Source organism: Talpa europaea, assembly GCF_964194135.1.
Source record: "Talpa europaea genome assembly, chromosome: 4".
Lineage (NCBI taxonomy): Eukaryota > Metazoa > Chordata > Mammalia > Eulipotyphla > Talpidae > Talpa > Talpa europaea.
Genome location: NC_140070.1, coordinates 35,092,662 through 35,109,697, shown reverse-complemented (window position 1 = coordinate 35,109,697; position 17,036 = coordinate 35,092,662). Strand labels below are relative to the sequence as shown.

At 38.3% G+C, this 17,036-nt stretch overlaps 1 protein-coding gene across 1 annotated transcript in view; it reads left to right on the top strand.

Annotated features, from left to right (window-relative positions):
- The window catches only part of KCNU1 (potassium calcium-activated channel subfamily U member 1), a gene marked incomplete at both ends in the record, with an annotated part of 145,251 nt that overhangs the window by 77,960 nt on the left and 50,255 nt on the right, over positions 1-17,036 (top strand). Inside the window, one exon of the mRNA XM_084232597.1 lies at positions 16,261-16,357. Coding sequence (XP_084088723.1) covers positions 16,261-16,357 — 97 coding nt within the window. The remainder of the gene's footprint in view (positions 1-16,260; positions 16,358-17,036) is intronic.

Below are 17,036 nucleotides of genomic sequence, written 5' to 3'. Positions count from 1 at the left end.
AATCTTTATGACAACTGATAATGTTGTAAGCAAAAAGGAAAACAAACAAAAAAAAACCCTTAGAAGTAGACATTCCACCTTTAATGAACATTGATTCAAAATGGATTATTTCTCTAAATGTAAAATGCCAAACTATAAGACTTCTAGAATGCTTCTTCGGATAGGTGTCTATTCAGGTCTTTTGCCCATTTTTCTATTGGGTTGACTTTTTGCTGTTGTTGTTGATTTTTAGTAGTTCTTTATATATTTTGAAAAGTAATCTCTTGTCAGACATGTGATGTGTAATTATCTTCCAGTTCATAGGTTGCCTTTTTGTTTTTGTGGTAGTTTCTCTTGAAGTGCAAAAGCATTTTAGTTTTATTTATTTTTTTTATTTTCATTACTCTTGTCATTGAAATTGCATCCCTAAATACATCTTTGCAAAAAAATATCTTCATCCCTATGTTCATAGCAGCATTATTTACAATAGCCACATCATGGAACCAACCTTAATACCCACTGTCACTTTACTGGATTAAAAAAAAAATTGTGTAATCTCTACTCAGTGGAATACTACTCAACTACTAACAAAGATGAATGTGCCTTTCAGGAAAAATGAATGGATCTTGATATGCTTATGCTAAGTAGAATAAATCAGAAAGTGAAAGTCAGTTACCGGGTGGTCTCGCTAATTTGTGGAATGTAAACAAATGAACTGGCAAACAACAAGGATAATTCTTAGATTCTATATGAAACATGTTGATTACCAGAGAGAAGGGGATAGGATTATGATCATAGATTTGGTGGAGGGTAAGGGAGGCAAATACACACATAGAGGTGAAAATTCATACTCCCAAAATTATAGTTATGTAAACTAGTAGAAAAATCAATAAAACTTATTTTAAAAGTCTAGAAGAAAACATAAAAGAAAATCTAGGTGAACTAGGATGTGGATGAGATTTAAGATAAAACACCAAATATATAATCCAGAACAGAAACTACTCTTGCATAGGTAAGTTAGAATTGATTAAAATCAAAAGCTTATGCTATTTTTTTAAAGACATGATTTAAAAAAAAATGAAAAGATAGATAAAACATAGATTGGGAGCAAATATTTGCCAAAAAAAAAAATCTTATAAATAGTTTGTATCCAAAATAAATGAAAGGCCCTAAAATCTCAATAAGAAAGCAAATGGTCTAATTAAGGAATGGGCAAAATAACTGCAAAATCACCACCAAGGAGATACATGAAAAACAATAAACATACGAAAAGCTGCTCAACTCATTTGTCATTAAAGAATCTCAAATTTTAAAACAATAAAATACTGCTGCCTGCCTATTCATTTGGCTAAAATTCAACAAAACTGACAATGCCAATTGATAGAAACAGCAATTCGCAGGCATTGATGGTGGGAATTCAAAACAGCACACTGTGGAAGACAGTTTGGCAGTTTCATCCCAAACTAAACAGTCTCACGCAGTTCAATAATTGTGGTCCCACATATTAACAAAAGTCTTTGAAAACTGATGACTGCTCCCAAACCTACATGTGAATGTAAAGAGCATTATTCATAATCACCAAAACCTGCAAGCAATCAAGATATCTTTCAGCAGATGAATGGACAACAAACTGTGCTATATATACAGAATGCACTTTTATTCAACCATTTTTATTTTTAAGATGATCTATTAAGCCATGAGGAGACATGGATGAGTCTTAAACGATCATCACTCAGAGAAAGAAGTCCTTTTAAAAAGGCTATCTATTGTGTGATGCAAATTATGTGACATTATAAAAAAGCAAAAAAAAAAAAAACACTGTGATAATAAAAGCAAAAACAATCACCTTCCCACAAAAACTGAGGCTGAATTATTGCCTATAAAAAAGATAAACTTTTTGTATGTTTTGAAATATAGTATGTTCTCCAATGAACTCATTATAAGGAATGAGTTCTACAGAAATGCCTTTTGTTGAACAATTTCCAATGCTGATATCAATATTTAAAAGAAAGAAACAGGCAATATTTGTGTGGTTTCAGACGTGTGGGAGGCTGGTGTTCATAATGCTTATTTGCTACATATCGCAGGCTGACTTCCAGCTTGATCAGCTTTGATTTGACCTTTCCAGAGAGGACTCTTATGTTACTTTACTAGCAGAACACATGTGAAACTATACTGTTCAGGTGGGCATGGCCAGCTCATCCTTCCTTATTCACAGAATAGTGATAGGATCTTGACCCAACTATCTAACTTCCCCAAATCCTTCTTCTGAAAATGTGGTCACTGCAGGGCTGCTGTGAGGATCAACTGAAAGATACAGTGCCTTCCAACAGTACTTACCCAATATGTGGGGCCTATTGTGAAGCAGATTATAATATGAAATTTGAAGAACATATTATGCAAGCAAAATGAGTTAGTTGAGTGATTTTTTATGCCAAAAATACCCTGTTGCACCTGTATCTCAGAAATAGAGATATCTCTCCAACTTGATGCCACATGCATTTGAGCCCAAGAAGAGATTAGGCAGGGGATTATCTTAAATGTCTTGAACCAAGAAGTCTTTCTGCCTTTGTCATGGGAGCCTGTGTGCATATTGGGGAATGACTTTGACATTCTAGTGGTTTAGATCTCTGCCTTAGCCTTCACTTCCTGCTTTTGCAGAATCTCAAGGTCAGGTTAAAAGATACTCACGGTTCTTTCCTAGGAATCATCTGCACAACATCAAGTGTGTGTGTGTGTATGTGTGTGTGTGTTTACATTCCTAGAATGACTACATCAAAGCTTTGTAAACCTCCCTATTGACTTCTGAGTCTCCAGCTTTTTCAATTAAAGATTTTGGTCAGTTTCTCATTTGTGGCACTATTATCTGTGCCCCAGATATCTATAGTTTTAAACAATGGTTGCTTGTCATTTATAAATCTCCCCAGGAGAACCAACTATTTCCACTGAGGAATCTCTGAGTCAGGTCAACTAAGGACAACCTTGAAGACTCGGTATCTTCAAGGAGCTGCCATGAAGCTGAAATAATTGCATTTTCTGTGAATAGAGTTTATTTGAGGGTCAAATACCTTCTTCCCTCCCATGGCTACTAAACTGCTGGTTTTCATGGCCACTGTAATTGTGAGGCTGTTGAATTTCAAAGCTAGTGTAGAATCGAGGTGAGGGAGATGGGAATAAGCAAGTTAAAAAAAATGCCGCACAATTCACTGTTCTTATCAAATACTACCATTTTTCATGAGCAAATACTTCTCAGATTGCTTTTGGTCTCTGTTAATTTCCATAGTTATGAAAAAGTTTGGTTTTAAAATCCTTGTTTGCATTCTCATTACTTTTATGAATAAGGGGAGTTCTGAATGCATTCTGGAAGTGTGTTTTTCCATGACTAAATATAATAATTTTTTTCTGCCTTCCTTTTAAGTAATTTTAATGATCTCTATAGGTGATGTAAAACTCTCTTTGCCACAACTCCTCTCTTCCACTATAATTTTTCATTTTTATTTTACAAATCAAAAAACCAAACCTGATAGAAATTATACATAGTACATGTAAACATTTACCACGAACATGCCACAAGTACGTTGTGATATTTATGGTCTGTGAAAATCTTACTTTGAGTTGCATTCTAGATTAGGGACGAGAAAGGTTAAATCCACTCATCACCTGTTTTTGTGTGGCTTGCAGTGGAAAAGCAGTATGTTTAATTCACAGTGGTGGTATAGCTATGCTAGAAGAATGTAATATATGTTATCAGGTTAGAAACATATCACAATATTTCTAATTCACAGTAAAGTACCAGTTAGAAAAATTAGAAACTTAAAAAAAAAACAAACCTGTTTCATCACAGTGGAATTTGCAACCATAGTTTCTTTATGAGTGACTCAGATGGTAGTCAAGCAAAGGAAGTCATTTACTGATGGTGAGTCAATTAAAAAGCTTTATGCAGCAACTAACGAGAATGTCCAGACAGTATATAATTATTTAACACTATTAACGTTTTAGCAAAAACAGTTGCTTGAACAATTGACATTGAAAACAATATCAACAGTCAATTTAAAAAATAAGGAGAATCATCTTATGTATGGTGTCCCTTGACTCTTTAAGAGTCAAAAATATTACTGATAATATTTAGCTGTTGTTTATTAAAGGAACCAATGTTGAGTTTGAAGTACTGAAATATTAATTTCTGTGAACAGTCCCTTTTGGCCCAACTACCAGTAAAATATTTATTCAAAAAAGTTGCAAAAACACTAACTCAGTGGAATTTCCAGAGATGTATTACAACTGATAGTGGTAAAAATACAAGTGAAGCATAAAATATTCTTAGAAAAATCTAAAAAGCTTGTGAAATGTAAGGTGTGTGAAGATTGTATTTATTCATTGTATATTCATCAGCAAGTGTTTTGTTGAAAACATTTAAATGTACCATGACTTATTCATCCAAAAGTATCCAGCCAACTTATTCACTCTCATGGATTTCACCATTATGAGTTCTGTGGGCTTTTGTCAGAAATCAAAGCTGAGTATTCTGACTTGCCTTACCACAAAATAGGTAAAGAATTTAGCAGTGGTAAAGACCTACTGGGCTATTTTGATCTCTGGGTCAAGGCTGACATTGTTCTCTGTGTGAACTTCCCTCAATCACTACTATTGAATTCTAAGTGACTATTTTTATTTTTTTAAAAGATTCATTTTTTTTTTTTTTAATATAAGAACCAGGGTACAGGCCAGATGCGCAGGGAGGGTGAGAGGATTCACCAGAGACAGAGTGGGGAACAGAACAGGCCGACTGAAGAAATACACTGCTGAGGGGAGCAGTGGGCGAGACAGGAGAGGTCTGCTTCGCCATGTGTGATTCTCACCGGCCGGCCAGGATCAAACCCAGCCAGCTTCACAGTGTAGTGCTCAACTGCCTGTGCCACCAGGGAGGCCCAAATTCTAAGCGACTTTAAATCTTAGCATTCTCTGTAGGTTTGATAATTTTTCTTAATAATACCAACATAAACTTAAAAGAAAAACTAGGGCCACCCTGGTGGCGCAGGGTTTAAAAACAGTGCTATCAAGCTATCGCCAGCCACTGTAGCAGAGTTCGATCCTCAGAGGGCCAGGGAACAACCCACGTGGTGCAGCAGACCTCTCCTGTCTGGGCCGCTGCTCCCCTCAGCAGTGAATTTCAATAGATCTGCCAGTTCTGTTTCCCCACTCTCTCTGGTGAAGCCTCTCAGCCCCCCCACCCCCATACACATCTCTGGCTTATACCCCAGTTCTTCTATGCATAAATAAATAAATCTTTAAAAAAAGAAAAATCTAGAGATTACATGTGAAACTTATTCTACAATGAAATCATTATAATAATTATCTTTCTTTGGTTCACAAGTAATGTCATGTTTCTTTATGTACTTCCCATGTTGTCAAAAGTTAAAACAAGTAATGAGATCACTATTTCCACATAAATTTGCAGTGGATGCATTTTCTGATCTCATTTCCAGTAGTTTTTTTTTTTTTTCTTTTCTTTTCTCTTTTTGGAACTTGATGCAAGTACAAAGGAAATTTCTAATATTTCTAAGTTAATTTAACTGTGCAATTAAGAAGTATCCACCTAACCTTCCATTGCAAGTGATTAATCTGCAACATAATGGCATGCTAAAAGGGAAATATCGAGAGAAGAGTCTAATAGAATTCTATAAATGCCTTCTATTTGATGAATATGCTCAATTAAAATCATATGCTCATGCAACACTATCAGTATTTGGCAGTACCTATCTGTGTGAAAAGACATTTTCAAAGATGATATATGTTAAATCTCATTAGGGTCATCATTAACATATGAACATTTACAATTGATTTTAATGATAAAGAACACTAACTTTGAATATCAATTAAGAAAAATCCCTTTAAAAATCTCTTTATTTTCATGAATAGACCTGCAACACAAAATACTTTGTTATTTTTATTATATTTTAGGACTCATCAATGAGAAATTATGAAAAAAAATTTCTCTTTTATTATACACCTTCCTGCATGATGTCAAATTTTCTTCTTGACCTGCAAAACTTAACATATTTACTGTCTGGTCTTTACCAAAAAAAAATTGTCATTCCTGTTCTCAATAATTTAAGTTGACCTGTATTCCATCAGATGTCTGGAAATGCTAGGTAAAAGTTGATTGTAGGATAATTTAGCAAAGGCATTAATTCTAATCCTGAACTGTTACTGAAAGATTTTAGTTTAGATTAAAAGGTGTTGAAGAACTTTGAAAAGTCAGGGTAACTAAACAGTATTAACATGAAGACACTTAACTCTTCAATTACATAATCTCAATTTTCCACCAAAACCAGTATGTGTGTGAGTGTGTGGGTGTATATATAGAGAGAATACAACGAAATCAAATAAAATGGTGAATAAGACACCTGAAAACCTGAAATTTGACATTAATGTTAGACCTTTGCCAGAAAATCCTGAGGGAGACAGAATCTGTTCCTTTCAAAGGGTCAAATGGAAAAGATTAGGAGATTTCATAGAACATGTACTTTCCTTACACTTTCACTGAGTGATGAAAACTCAGATATAACTTGGAGTCTATTTCCATGGAAATTTTCATATGAAAGAGAAAGAAATGATAGGAAAGCATTTTACTTGCAAAATAGTCAGAAAACTGCTCACCAGGAAAGAAAATATTATTTATATTGGTATTAAGTATCTGTAGTGTTTTATAAAGGTGCAAATGTATTCTAATCTATGAGCCAAAGCTGAAAAACTTGATACTATTTTGGTAATTCCAGTTGAACTGCAAGGTTAATAAAGAAGGCCATGCATGCATCGGCGTAGATGACTAGTGGTAGAAGATAGGGTGATCTTGTCCCTGATCTAAGACATAGAATAATCCAAGTCACAACACTTATTAGCATGCACGATGATTTTCTGGCATACAGCGTGTTTGGGTGACACTTAAGAAGAATTTTATTGCCAAAATGTGTGTGTATGTGTGTGTATGGTGATTTTTAAATGATAGGAAAATTCCCAGAAAATTTATAAGTCATTTTGTCTCCTTCCCTTTTCCTCCCTCCCACTCCCTTCTCAATATGGTTGCAACTACATTAAAAAAAAAATTAGAAAGGCAAAAAGTAGCTTCCATAACTTCATTCTGATGTCTAAGCAGTAAGGTAAAAGGTGGGGTGTCCGATGATTTCTCCAAGCACCAGGACATAACTTCAAGAAATTCAGATGTGAATGTCATCTATGCAGTCACACATAAGAAAAATCAGGGACTTGAAGTGTTGCCAAATATTAATTTTAAATTAGAACAGAACAGGATGAACATTCTCCTTCTTCCCCTGCCTCTTTAGTTTTTCATCTTTAGTTTAAAGAACTAAAATATAGGAAAGGTCTAAGTAAGAATGATCCTGACCTCCTGCCTTATTAAAACTGTCTCATCCTGTGGCCCCTATATGGCACTAGAAAACCCCAGTTCTCACCTCTCATCCCTAATAACAGCCCAACTTTAATCACTTCTGGGTAAAGAATACTAACCACAACCTTTTACCTCCCACCAGAGACCCACCCCCTCCAATCCTAACTTCACCTTTAATCAAGGCACGCCACTTTTGAAAAACAGCCGTCCTATAACACATAGAGCAGAAGGAGGGCTCCATGTCATGGATGCTCCCAAGTGGCCTCTGTCTCCATTATCTCCATTGCTTCTTGACAGGTCACTAGTGCTAAGTAAAATGTTGTAACACTCAAGATACATTTATTCAACAGGATTCCCATGTGATAGCTTCCAGATGTTAGGAAAATTTAAGTCTATGGCCCTCAACACATCATTAGGTCTTTCCAGGGTTTCCAAAAACCTGTAATCACCAGCACACTAATCATTTGTCTCCCTTTCGACATTCAGCAACAGGGATTTCAGAGAAACTAAGGAATGTGGATAAGAAGACCTCAAGTAAGGCCTATCTCCAGGGGAAAAAATATCCAATCATATTCACTGTACCCTGAAATTATTTTTGCTTCCTCAGCACAGTTTGTACCTTTCAATTTGATAACCCCCCCCACCGGTTTCTTGCTGTCACACTCACACACAAGCACATGTGCATACTCATACCAGGAACATTTTAATGGATGCTCTTTTTATGGTCCTGATTGCTTGCAGGGTGGGGGCAGGGGGAAGGGAGTTATTTTGTTAGTAATTGCCCAGGCTAGTCCTTTCACCCCTCTCACCCCACTACATAAGGAAAACATTTTTGTCACCCTAATCTCTGACCCAGACTCAATCCCATGAAACTGTGTGAAAATCTATCAGTACAATGAAAAATAAGCTGGTTTCAGATATTTCGAATTCCTACTTCCCACTTCCATACCCCACCATGAAAATGAAAGGAAAGTCTTTTTCCTGTGATTTGCAATTGTTTCAGTGATGTGCTTTAGTATCAAAACCATCAGAGTAACAGACTTAATGGCTCAGTCCCAGTCTACTGAACAGAGATGACTATCCCAAACTTTCTGGAAAGAAATAGTTTTTCATTTAGGTCATCTTGTATATCATTTGCTATTTTAAAAATGTTGGGTGGGGCTTGAAACAACACCTAAAATACAACTTTGCGCTGAAAGGATTGGCTAAGGTGAGGCTTAGCCATGACAGGTGAAGCTTGCCCTAAGCCCCAGGATACAAATGCCAGGCTGTATTAAAGGTATCTGCTACTCTGGGTAGTGGCTCATTGGCCTGCATGTTGTAGGAAATCCCAAATGCTATATATAATAAAAAGGGAGTTTAATGATGATCCATCTTGGGAAAGGGTGAGGAAGAGGGAGATTGTCTTTTTTTAATCATTCTCCTTGATCTTCTCTCTAGTAACAATTTCAGTTTGGGGATACCTGCACACTTGTTTTTATAAGAACTCTTTGTAGAAAAGCCCTAAGTTTATATTCATTTGGAATAAAGTAAAATTTAGCAAAGAGACATTCAAATATGCGCTCAGAGGTGGGTGTATCTAACAGAAACACCATCCTATTCTTGCCTTTGCCTGCCCTGGAGACACTCTGACCTCAGGTTTAACTTCTAAGCAAGAGGATGGGAAAAACATTTTTGTGCAGATTTTAAATCTAAAGCATTGAAAACAGAATCCATTAGTAAAGCAGCATTTTTTTTTTTTTCTGTCTTTGTCACATTCTTTTTTTTTTTTTTTTTTTTTTTTTTAAATAAATTTTATTGTTATATTCCCCATACAATTGCAGCCCCCCCATTCTGACCCCAATCCCTCCGCTCCCGCCCCCCTAAAAGTGTCTCTGGTTCATAGTTTTTTGTTGATTTTGATTTTCACTATCTTATAGTTATTCATTTTCCTGGTCCCTTATTTAAGTTTTCTAGATTCCTGCTATGAGTGAGACCATCCGGTATTTTTCTTTTTCTTTTTGGCTTATTTCGCTGAGCATGATCCCTTCCAGCACCATCCATGTTGCTGCAAATTGCATGTGTTTATCTTTTTTGAATGCTGAGTAATATTCCATGGTATATATGTACCACATCTTCTTGATCCAGTCATCTATTTTTGGGCATTTGGGTTGTTTCCAAAGCTTAGCTATTGTAAACAGTGCTGCTATAAACATAGGGGTGCAGGTGTTCTTTGGAATTGATGTTTCTGTGTCCTTTGGGTAAATACCTAGGAGTGGAATTGCTGGATCATATGGAAGCTCTATGTTTAGTAGGTCCAGAAATCTCCACACAGCTTTCCACAGTGGTTGGACCAGTTTGCACTCCCACCAACAGTGCAGAAGAGTTCCTTTTTCTCCACACCCTCGCCAACATTTGTTGTTGCTAGTTTTTTTAATATGTGCCATTCTCACTGGTGTAAGATGGTATCTCATGGTAGTTTTGATTTGCATTTCCCTGATGACAAGTGATGTTGAACATTTTTTCATATGCCTGTTGGCCATTTGCATTTCCTCTTCAGAGAAGTTTCTTTTAAGCTCTTCTGCCCATTTTTTGACTGGATTATTTTCTTTGCTGTTGTTGAGTCTGATCAGCTCTTTGCAGATTTTTGTGATCAGTCCTTTATCATTAGTGTTGGGTGCAAAAATGTTCTCCCAGTTGGTGGGGTTTCTCTTTGTTTTTGTTATTGTCTCTTTTGCTGTGCAAAAGCTCTTTAATTTGATGTAGTCCCAGCTGTTTATCTTTGCCTTCACTATCACTGCTTTGGGTGATGTGTCTGTAAAGATGTCTAGTAAAGCAGCATTTAAAGGCAAAGGGAACACTAATCACAGCTGATTTGGTTTATCTTAAAGTCCAGTTTACGTTCTCCTATGTAGCCTGAAATAAGATTACACTGAATACAATGCTATCCTGAATTTTAATACATCTCCTTTTTAAACTACAATTTACAGATGTATTTTTTAAACCAAACTTATAATCTTTACTGTTTATTACAGTTTACAGTCCCTCGATGACTTTATGAAATCTTTGCATATTCAAACAATCTGGGGACAGGAACCAGAGGGAGGTTGCAAGAGGGAATTCACTGCAACTTGATTATCTTTTTTTTTATTTTAAGATTTATTTATTTATGCTTACAAGAACTGGGGCACAGCCCAGATGTGTGGGAGGGTAAGAGGATTCACCAGAGTCAGAGAGGGGAACAGAACAAGCAGATGGACTGAAACATACTGCTGAGGGTAACAGCGGGCGGAACAGGAGAGGTCTGCCGTGCCATGTGGATATCTCGCCAGCTGGCAGGGATCGAACCCACACTGCAGAGGCTGCAGACAGCCTCACAGTGCTGCGCTCAACCACCTGCGCCACCAGGGAGGCCCTGCAACTTGGTTGTCTTAAAACTTATAGGGCTCTGGCTACGCAACTGTCCTCTCTTCCATTGAACCTCAACCAAGCTCATCTATAGACACAGAGGTGTGCAAAGTTTTCTGTGCATAGTGTTTTCTTCTTCTTCTTCTTCTTCTTTTTTTTTAAAGCACTATGCCATTTCTTTTTTTTTTTTTTTCTTTTTAAGATTTGTTCATTTATTTATACAAGCACTGGGTACAGTCAGAAGCGCGGGAGGGTGAGAGAATTCACCAGAGCCAGAGCAGGGAGCAGAACAGGCAGAAAGACAGAAGTACACTGCTGAGGGGAGCAGCGGGCGGCAAAGAGGTCTGCGCGCCATGTGGGACCCTCGCCAGTGGCTGGGAATCGAACCGGCGCTGCAGAGGCTGCGGGCAGCTTCGCAGCCCAGCGCTCAACCTCTGCACCACTGGGGAGGCCCCGTGTTTTATTCTTTCTTCCCCTCTTTTCCTCCCTCCCTAGCTTCTCCCCCTTCGGCAGTAGAGTGATAGTTTTAGTGATGAAAGTCTCCAGTTCCAGGAAACTCCAGTCCTGAGCAAACCAGATTAGTTTGTTAACCTAGCTGCTGCAGTGGTTGTCTTTCTCCCTTCCCTTCCTAAGGTTTTCTCCCAAGGCAACCATGAGGGTGTGCTGCTTGGGAGATAACCAACCTGCTGTCGATGTCTGTCACCTCGTGCATGGTATTTCATGGCAGCTTTTATCTCATTTCACCCAGTAAAGTAGCCTCAGTCAGGGGGTTTGGTCAAACTGGAGGGAAGGCACAGAGGTTGGTACTCGCTTTCCCCTTCTCACGGGATAGAAAGGGGCTAAGTGAGACCTTGCTAACATGGGTGCTGGATTGTACCCTCTGCCCTCTTGGGGGTTCCTCCATGGTGGGTTGGTTCTGAAAGTTTCTTCAAGCTCATACACAGAACTTGTACACATGATCCTAGGGGAATGGACTGTAAATATGTATCCATGTTTTCAAATCTCATGATTCCCTTCAAAATGAAAATAATGCCTTGTGATGAATGAATGACCACCAGCTAAACTCAGAAAAATGATATCACAATGTGGCCATGGAAGCTCACATTCTCAGATTTGACTACAGCCTGTGTTGTGTGGCTATGTCAGGAGCGTGTGTATTGTACAAGTCAGGAGCAGGCAGAAGGTGGTCTGGCTTAGCACAGAACTGGAAGCACTAAATCTACAATTTGCCCTCACATCCCCAAATTTTAGGTGTTTTTACTCTTTCCTAGAACATAAAAAGTGGTTGTCAGAATTTAAAATAAATATTTCCAGGTTTGAATAACCTTGTTATATGAGTTGAATAGCCTTATTGTTTATGTAAATTCATTGGAGAAAGGGAAGCTCTAGCTATAAACATACAAAATGCTCAGTAGCACCCAGTGGATCCTGGGCCTTAGGTCTTTCCCTCCATCTTTGCTGATCACTACTTTCAAGAGGAAGTTGCAATGCACTTCTCCAAAGATTGAGCCAAGAAATTCCTAGATGCAGGGACACATTCCTCTTCTCCCCAGCACTCAGCAAGAGGCTGATCCTCTCCCTGCGCTAAAACTATGAAACTTGTTATTTTTATTTAACCCAAGCCTTGAACCAAAATATATATCATTCTGCAACCAGGCAAGACAATTCTCTCCTAAGTTTTTATAAGCTACCTGTGAAGTTTTAGAAAGGTTTCAAAAAGTTTTAGAAAAGGTTTTAGAAAGTTTTAGAAAGGTTTCAAAAAAGTTCGCTATGAACATGGGTAAATGAAAGTTCTCTTTAGAATGGTTCCAGGAAGCAGAGAGGAAAGATCCCTCCCCCTTCCTTGTTTGGGACATGTTAAAGCATGTGATCACAGCCCACTGGCTTTATGCATATCAGATCAGTCCAAAGAGAGTCGGTCCTCAGTAAAAAACACTGGAGACTTCATTCACATGATGCTCTGCAAGTCCGCAGGTGGACTGGCTGTAAAACTCTTCTTACGCAGCACAAAGGATCCATCAGCTCACAGATGTGGTCAGAGACCTGACTCTGAGGACATTTCAATATGCAATGCCTCCTGGATATTCGGAGACAGAAATACCACACTTTGTGTGGACAGTATGAAGCTTGCCTTATGGCCAGTGAACTAGCCCCACACACAGTCCAGTAATGCCCTGCTGATGACCCTCTCTGCTGGCTTCCAGCACATTTCTTGCCAACCTCTCTTAACATAAAACCCTCTCATTCAAGAAACGTCTAACTGTGGTCAGGATGTGAGTTGCATTTATTTTCCCCCTGAGTGAGCTGGAATGGTGCATTGTTGCTGCCTTTCCTCCCATCACCTCAGTTTTTATGTTTTGATCCTTGTTCCTGTGTTCTAAGATTGGCAATGCTACACATTTTCATAGATGACTTATTAGTCTCTTTAAGAAGGTATATTTCTACAAGAATCATGTCATTTGCAAGGCATATGGCAGAAGGGAGCTTTCGTTAAGGGATGGTGAACTAAATTGCATCAGGTTTTACTTTGGCAAGAATGCCAGATGGATGCCTTTATGATGAAGTGGGTCTCCTCCAGCTTTTTCTTTCACACAGGTCTCCAACAGGTGTTTCCTCTAAGGCGTATCTGTTTTCCATAACATCAGAATGAGGAAAGATGTTGTCTGTGACAGCTTGTGTACATAGATCATGCTTTTATTATCATAGAGAAGTGTACAGTGATTGATTTGCTATTTTGAGTCAAGTTAAAATGTGTTTGGGAGAAGATCACCTTCCATTTGCCAGAAGGGCATTTAATTATCAGACCAAGGACTCCTCACTCACTTGGGGGGCAGTGGAGAAGAGAATGAGAGGGGTGGGGGGTAGGAAAAAACAGAGGAAGTGGGAAGAAAATAAAGTGACCAGAAAGAAAAGCAGCAGTAGTTGTAGACTTGAGTGCTCAGGACAGCAAGTCAGAAGCTACTTTCCTGAAGTGACCTTGAACACATTGCTTCAACATCTGAAGGACAGTAGCTAGGAAATAATGACTGGAGAAAAAAAGAAGAGTCCACGAATGAGTAGCATAAGCAGTACTACAAATCCTGATAACAATCAAGACCAGTTTCAGCTCTTAGCTGTTTCCCATGGGGAACCTGTTAACAAGCGTGGCATAAAGTCACCACCACAGTTCTGACTAGTGCCATTAAGAGAGTGTGCCTCTTATGAGTGTGAACTGGGGTATGTGACTTATATTTAGACCACCAAAAGGCATGTTAATTTGAATGAACAAAGTATCCCATTTCAGTTCAACTTACCTTGAGACTCACATTACAATATCTTCTGGCTGGGTACATGACTCAGATCCACTAAGTTTATAAGTAGGTCTTTAATGGAGAGGAAAATAATTGTGTTGTGGCCTTGGATGATCTCATTGGCAATTAACTACTTTTGAAGCCTTTGCTCATTTCTCCACCCTTCCACCCCAGCTTCTCTTGCCCTGCCATGACTTTAACTCTGACACTTCAATCTAAGCTAAAGTAAGTAAGTCCCTTTGAAAATTATGCCTAAGACAGCAATTTATAAACTATCCTTCTTAGAGCAGATTGCTTGTCATTATGTTGGAGTCTGAGTCTAGCATTGAATAACAAGCTGTATTCATTCACAAGGAAGACCTCTAGACACTCAGCACACACAGTGGTGAGCTGCATTCTTTCCAGATGTGTAGTGTAATTTCACCTGAGAGTGTTGCTGCTACCAGCTACTGATCACCAGAGCTATAGTGTCACATAGTATGTCTCAAAAGGTGTTTGAAGGGGTAGTAAGAAATGATTTTAAATAAGGAAATAAGTAAAATAAGAATATAAATAGTAAAAGTTTTTGTGGTCAAATAAGTGTGTGAAACATTGGATTATAGATGAATTTCTTTTTTTGCAAGACTTTGCAGAAGTTTTCATCTGCTAAAGTGCAGTATGAATCACCATGAACACCTTAAAGAAGGAACTTTTTTTCCTCAGGCTTTATTTGACTAAAGGAAACATTTCCTCAGCACTTCTCCAGTTACTGATATTCCATGGAACATGTTTTCTTTTTTTAAAAACATTTTTATTTTTGTCTGGATAGAATGGACTTATGCTGGGTATAAGACCCCAGTGACTTAACACAACACGGGTGTGTTTCTTCTTTGTGTTATATGTTCATCCAAGGTCAAAGAGGTCAGGCCAATCTCATCCCATAACCATTCTTGTACCCAGAGTGGTCATATCTATAGCAGATGAGCAGAGAACCTCAAGAATCAAATGGAAACTTTTCACGACATGAGCCATCACTTCTCACATTTCATTGGTCAGAACTTGTCTTGTGGCCCCACTGATCTGGCCACATGCTTAGGAAAGGACAATAGGATATTGTGAGCACCAGTAATCTCAACTTCAGCTTGACATTCAAATATACCCTTTACAACATGTTAGCTTTTTAACTTTTATCATAAACTCTAAGGAAAGTCTTTAAAGTCTCTAGCAGAAACATAAATGCTCCCCAAATATTTCATTTGCTTCCCACTTTCCTCAACTTTTCCTCACTGGCCAAGCAATCAGTCCTGGCCAGTGACATGTGAGTGGTAGTAAGGTGGGTCATTTGGGGCCAAGGGAATTAGAAACCTGGCGTAGGGTCTCCAGTCTCTTCCCCGTGTGTGGATAATGTGTGTTCTGGTGGGGCATAAGGTGTTAGAATCTCTGTCATCCTAACCTCTGAGTGGCTGTGTGGCACACAGGCAACTGCCAAATTGAATAAACCATACAGTGTGGGTGAAAAATAACCTGTGTTGCATTAAGCCCCTGGGATTTGGAGGTTCTTTGTACAACCTACACTTAGATTTTCTTAACTGAAATAGGTCCTTTCTAACCCTAACTTCTCTAGGACTCTAAAGGAGTTTCCTCTCTTGTCTAGCAAGCAAATATGCATGTGTTAGGATGTGAATAAGATTTTTCAAAATATTCATCTAACCCCCTTTTTCATAATTAAATATATTGCCTGGCAAGCATTGTGCCTAGCTGTGGTGCAGGGTGATTGCTTGGAGGCTTTGCCAGGGCTTAGATCAAGGTTAGGGGAAGTCTAGTCAAATGCAAGCCTGTGCTGGAATTAAGGAATGCAAAAATGCATTTCATAAGTGAAGATATTTCAATAGGGATCCATAAGGAGAATAGAGGGAAGGAAAACAGACTAAGGAGAGAGCTTTCACCATGATTCAAGCTCACAAACTTTTTAAATTCTGTATTAGGATACATAGTGTAGCTTGGCTTCAGCTACAATACAACCTGGACCTTCAACTTTTGGTGATCCTCAGATACGCATCTTTATTCTGGAGTCTTGCAGACCCCAGTCTTTCTCCTTGTGTTTTGTGTTGTTTTTTTTTTCCCCACTCTGGGCTCAAGATTCTAATGAGCTTGACTTTTTGACTTTCTTACATCAGAACCCCAACTGTTCTCAGGCTCTCTGTTCTTCCTATGTAGACATCAACCATATGAAACATACCAGGACGTCGACCAGCTTGATAGCAGTGGCATGTTCCATTGGTGCAAAGCAGTCCCCTTGGAGCAGATGATTCTGGTAGGTAACCTTGCACCAAATTTCAAACAAACCAGATCTTCTCTATGGTAGATAATATTCTTCTCCTAGTCATAAGCACCTGCCTTTTCTCTTTGTAAACTGAATTTTGAAAGGAAAACATACCTCACCCCGCCATGTGAATGCCATGTACAGAAACAGAGGAGGCACTTGACACACAGACTATGAGTGATATGCTGGGATTTAAAATGATGAGCTGGAATTCTACTTCTGCCTCCTTTCACAGTTTAACCAAGTCAGTCATTCAGAATGATGTTCCCTTGAAACCTTGCTCTTTTGCTGGTGAATCTAAATTAATCCAAATGTGCCAGAGAAACCTAATTTACAAGAATGCTGCAGGTTTTAAGAAAAAAAAATAAAAGTAAATATTTGCCTAATTTATAGGTTTTAAAGTTTGGATTTTCTATGACAGTTTTTTTTTCTTAAAATCGGCTATATTTTTGCTTAATAAAGTGGCCAAGAATGTATCTTCTAGATCACCCTATCATATATCATGAGTGCATCTTTGTATGTATTAGAATCCTGTCCCTGATTCTGTCCTCTCAAGGAGACTAAATCAGTTCACGGAAATGTTATCAACTAAGATGTGAAAAACCTAATCTAGGCTGACACTTGGTTTTGGGATCCACGTCTGTTCCCCTTTTCCAGAGTTGGAAACTCC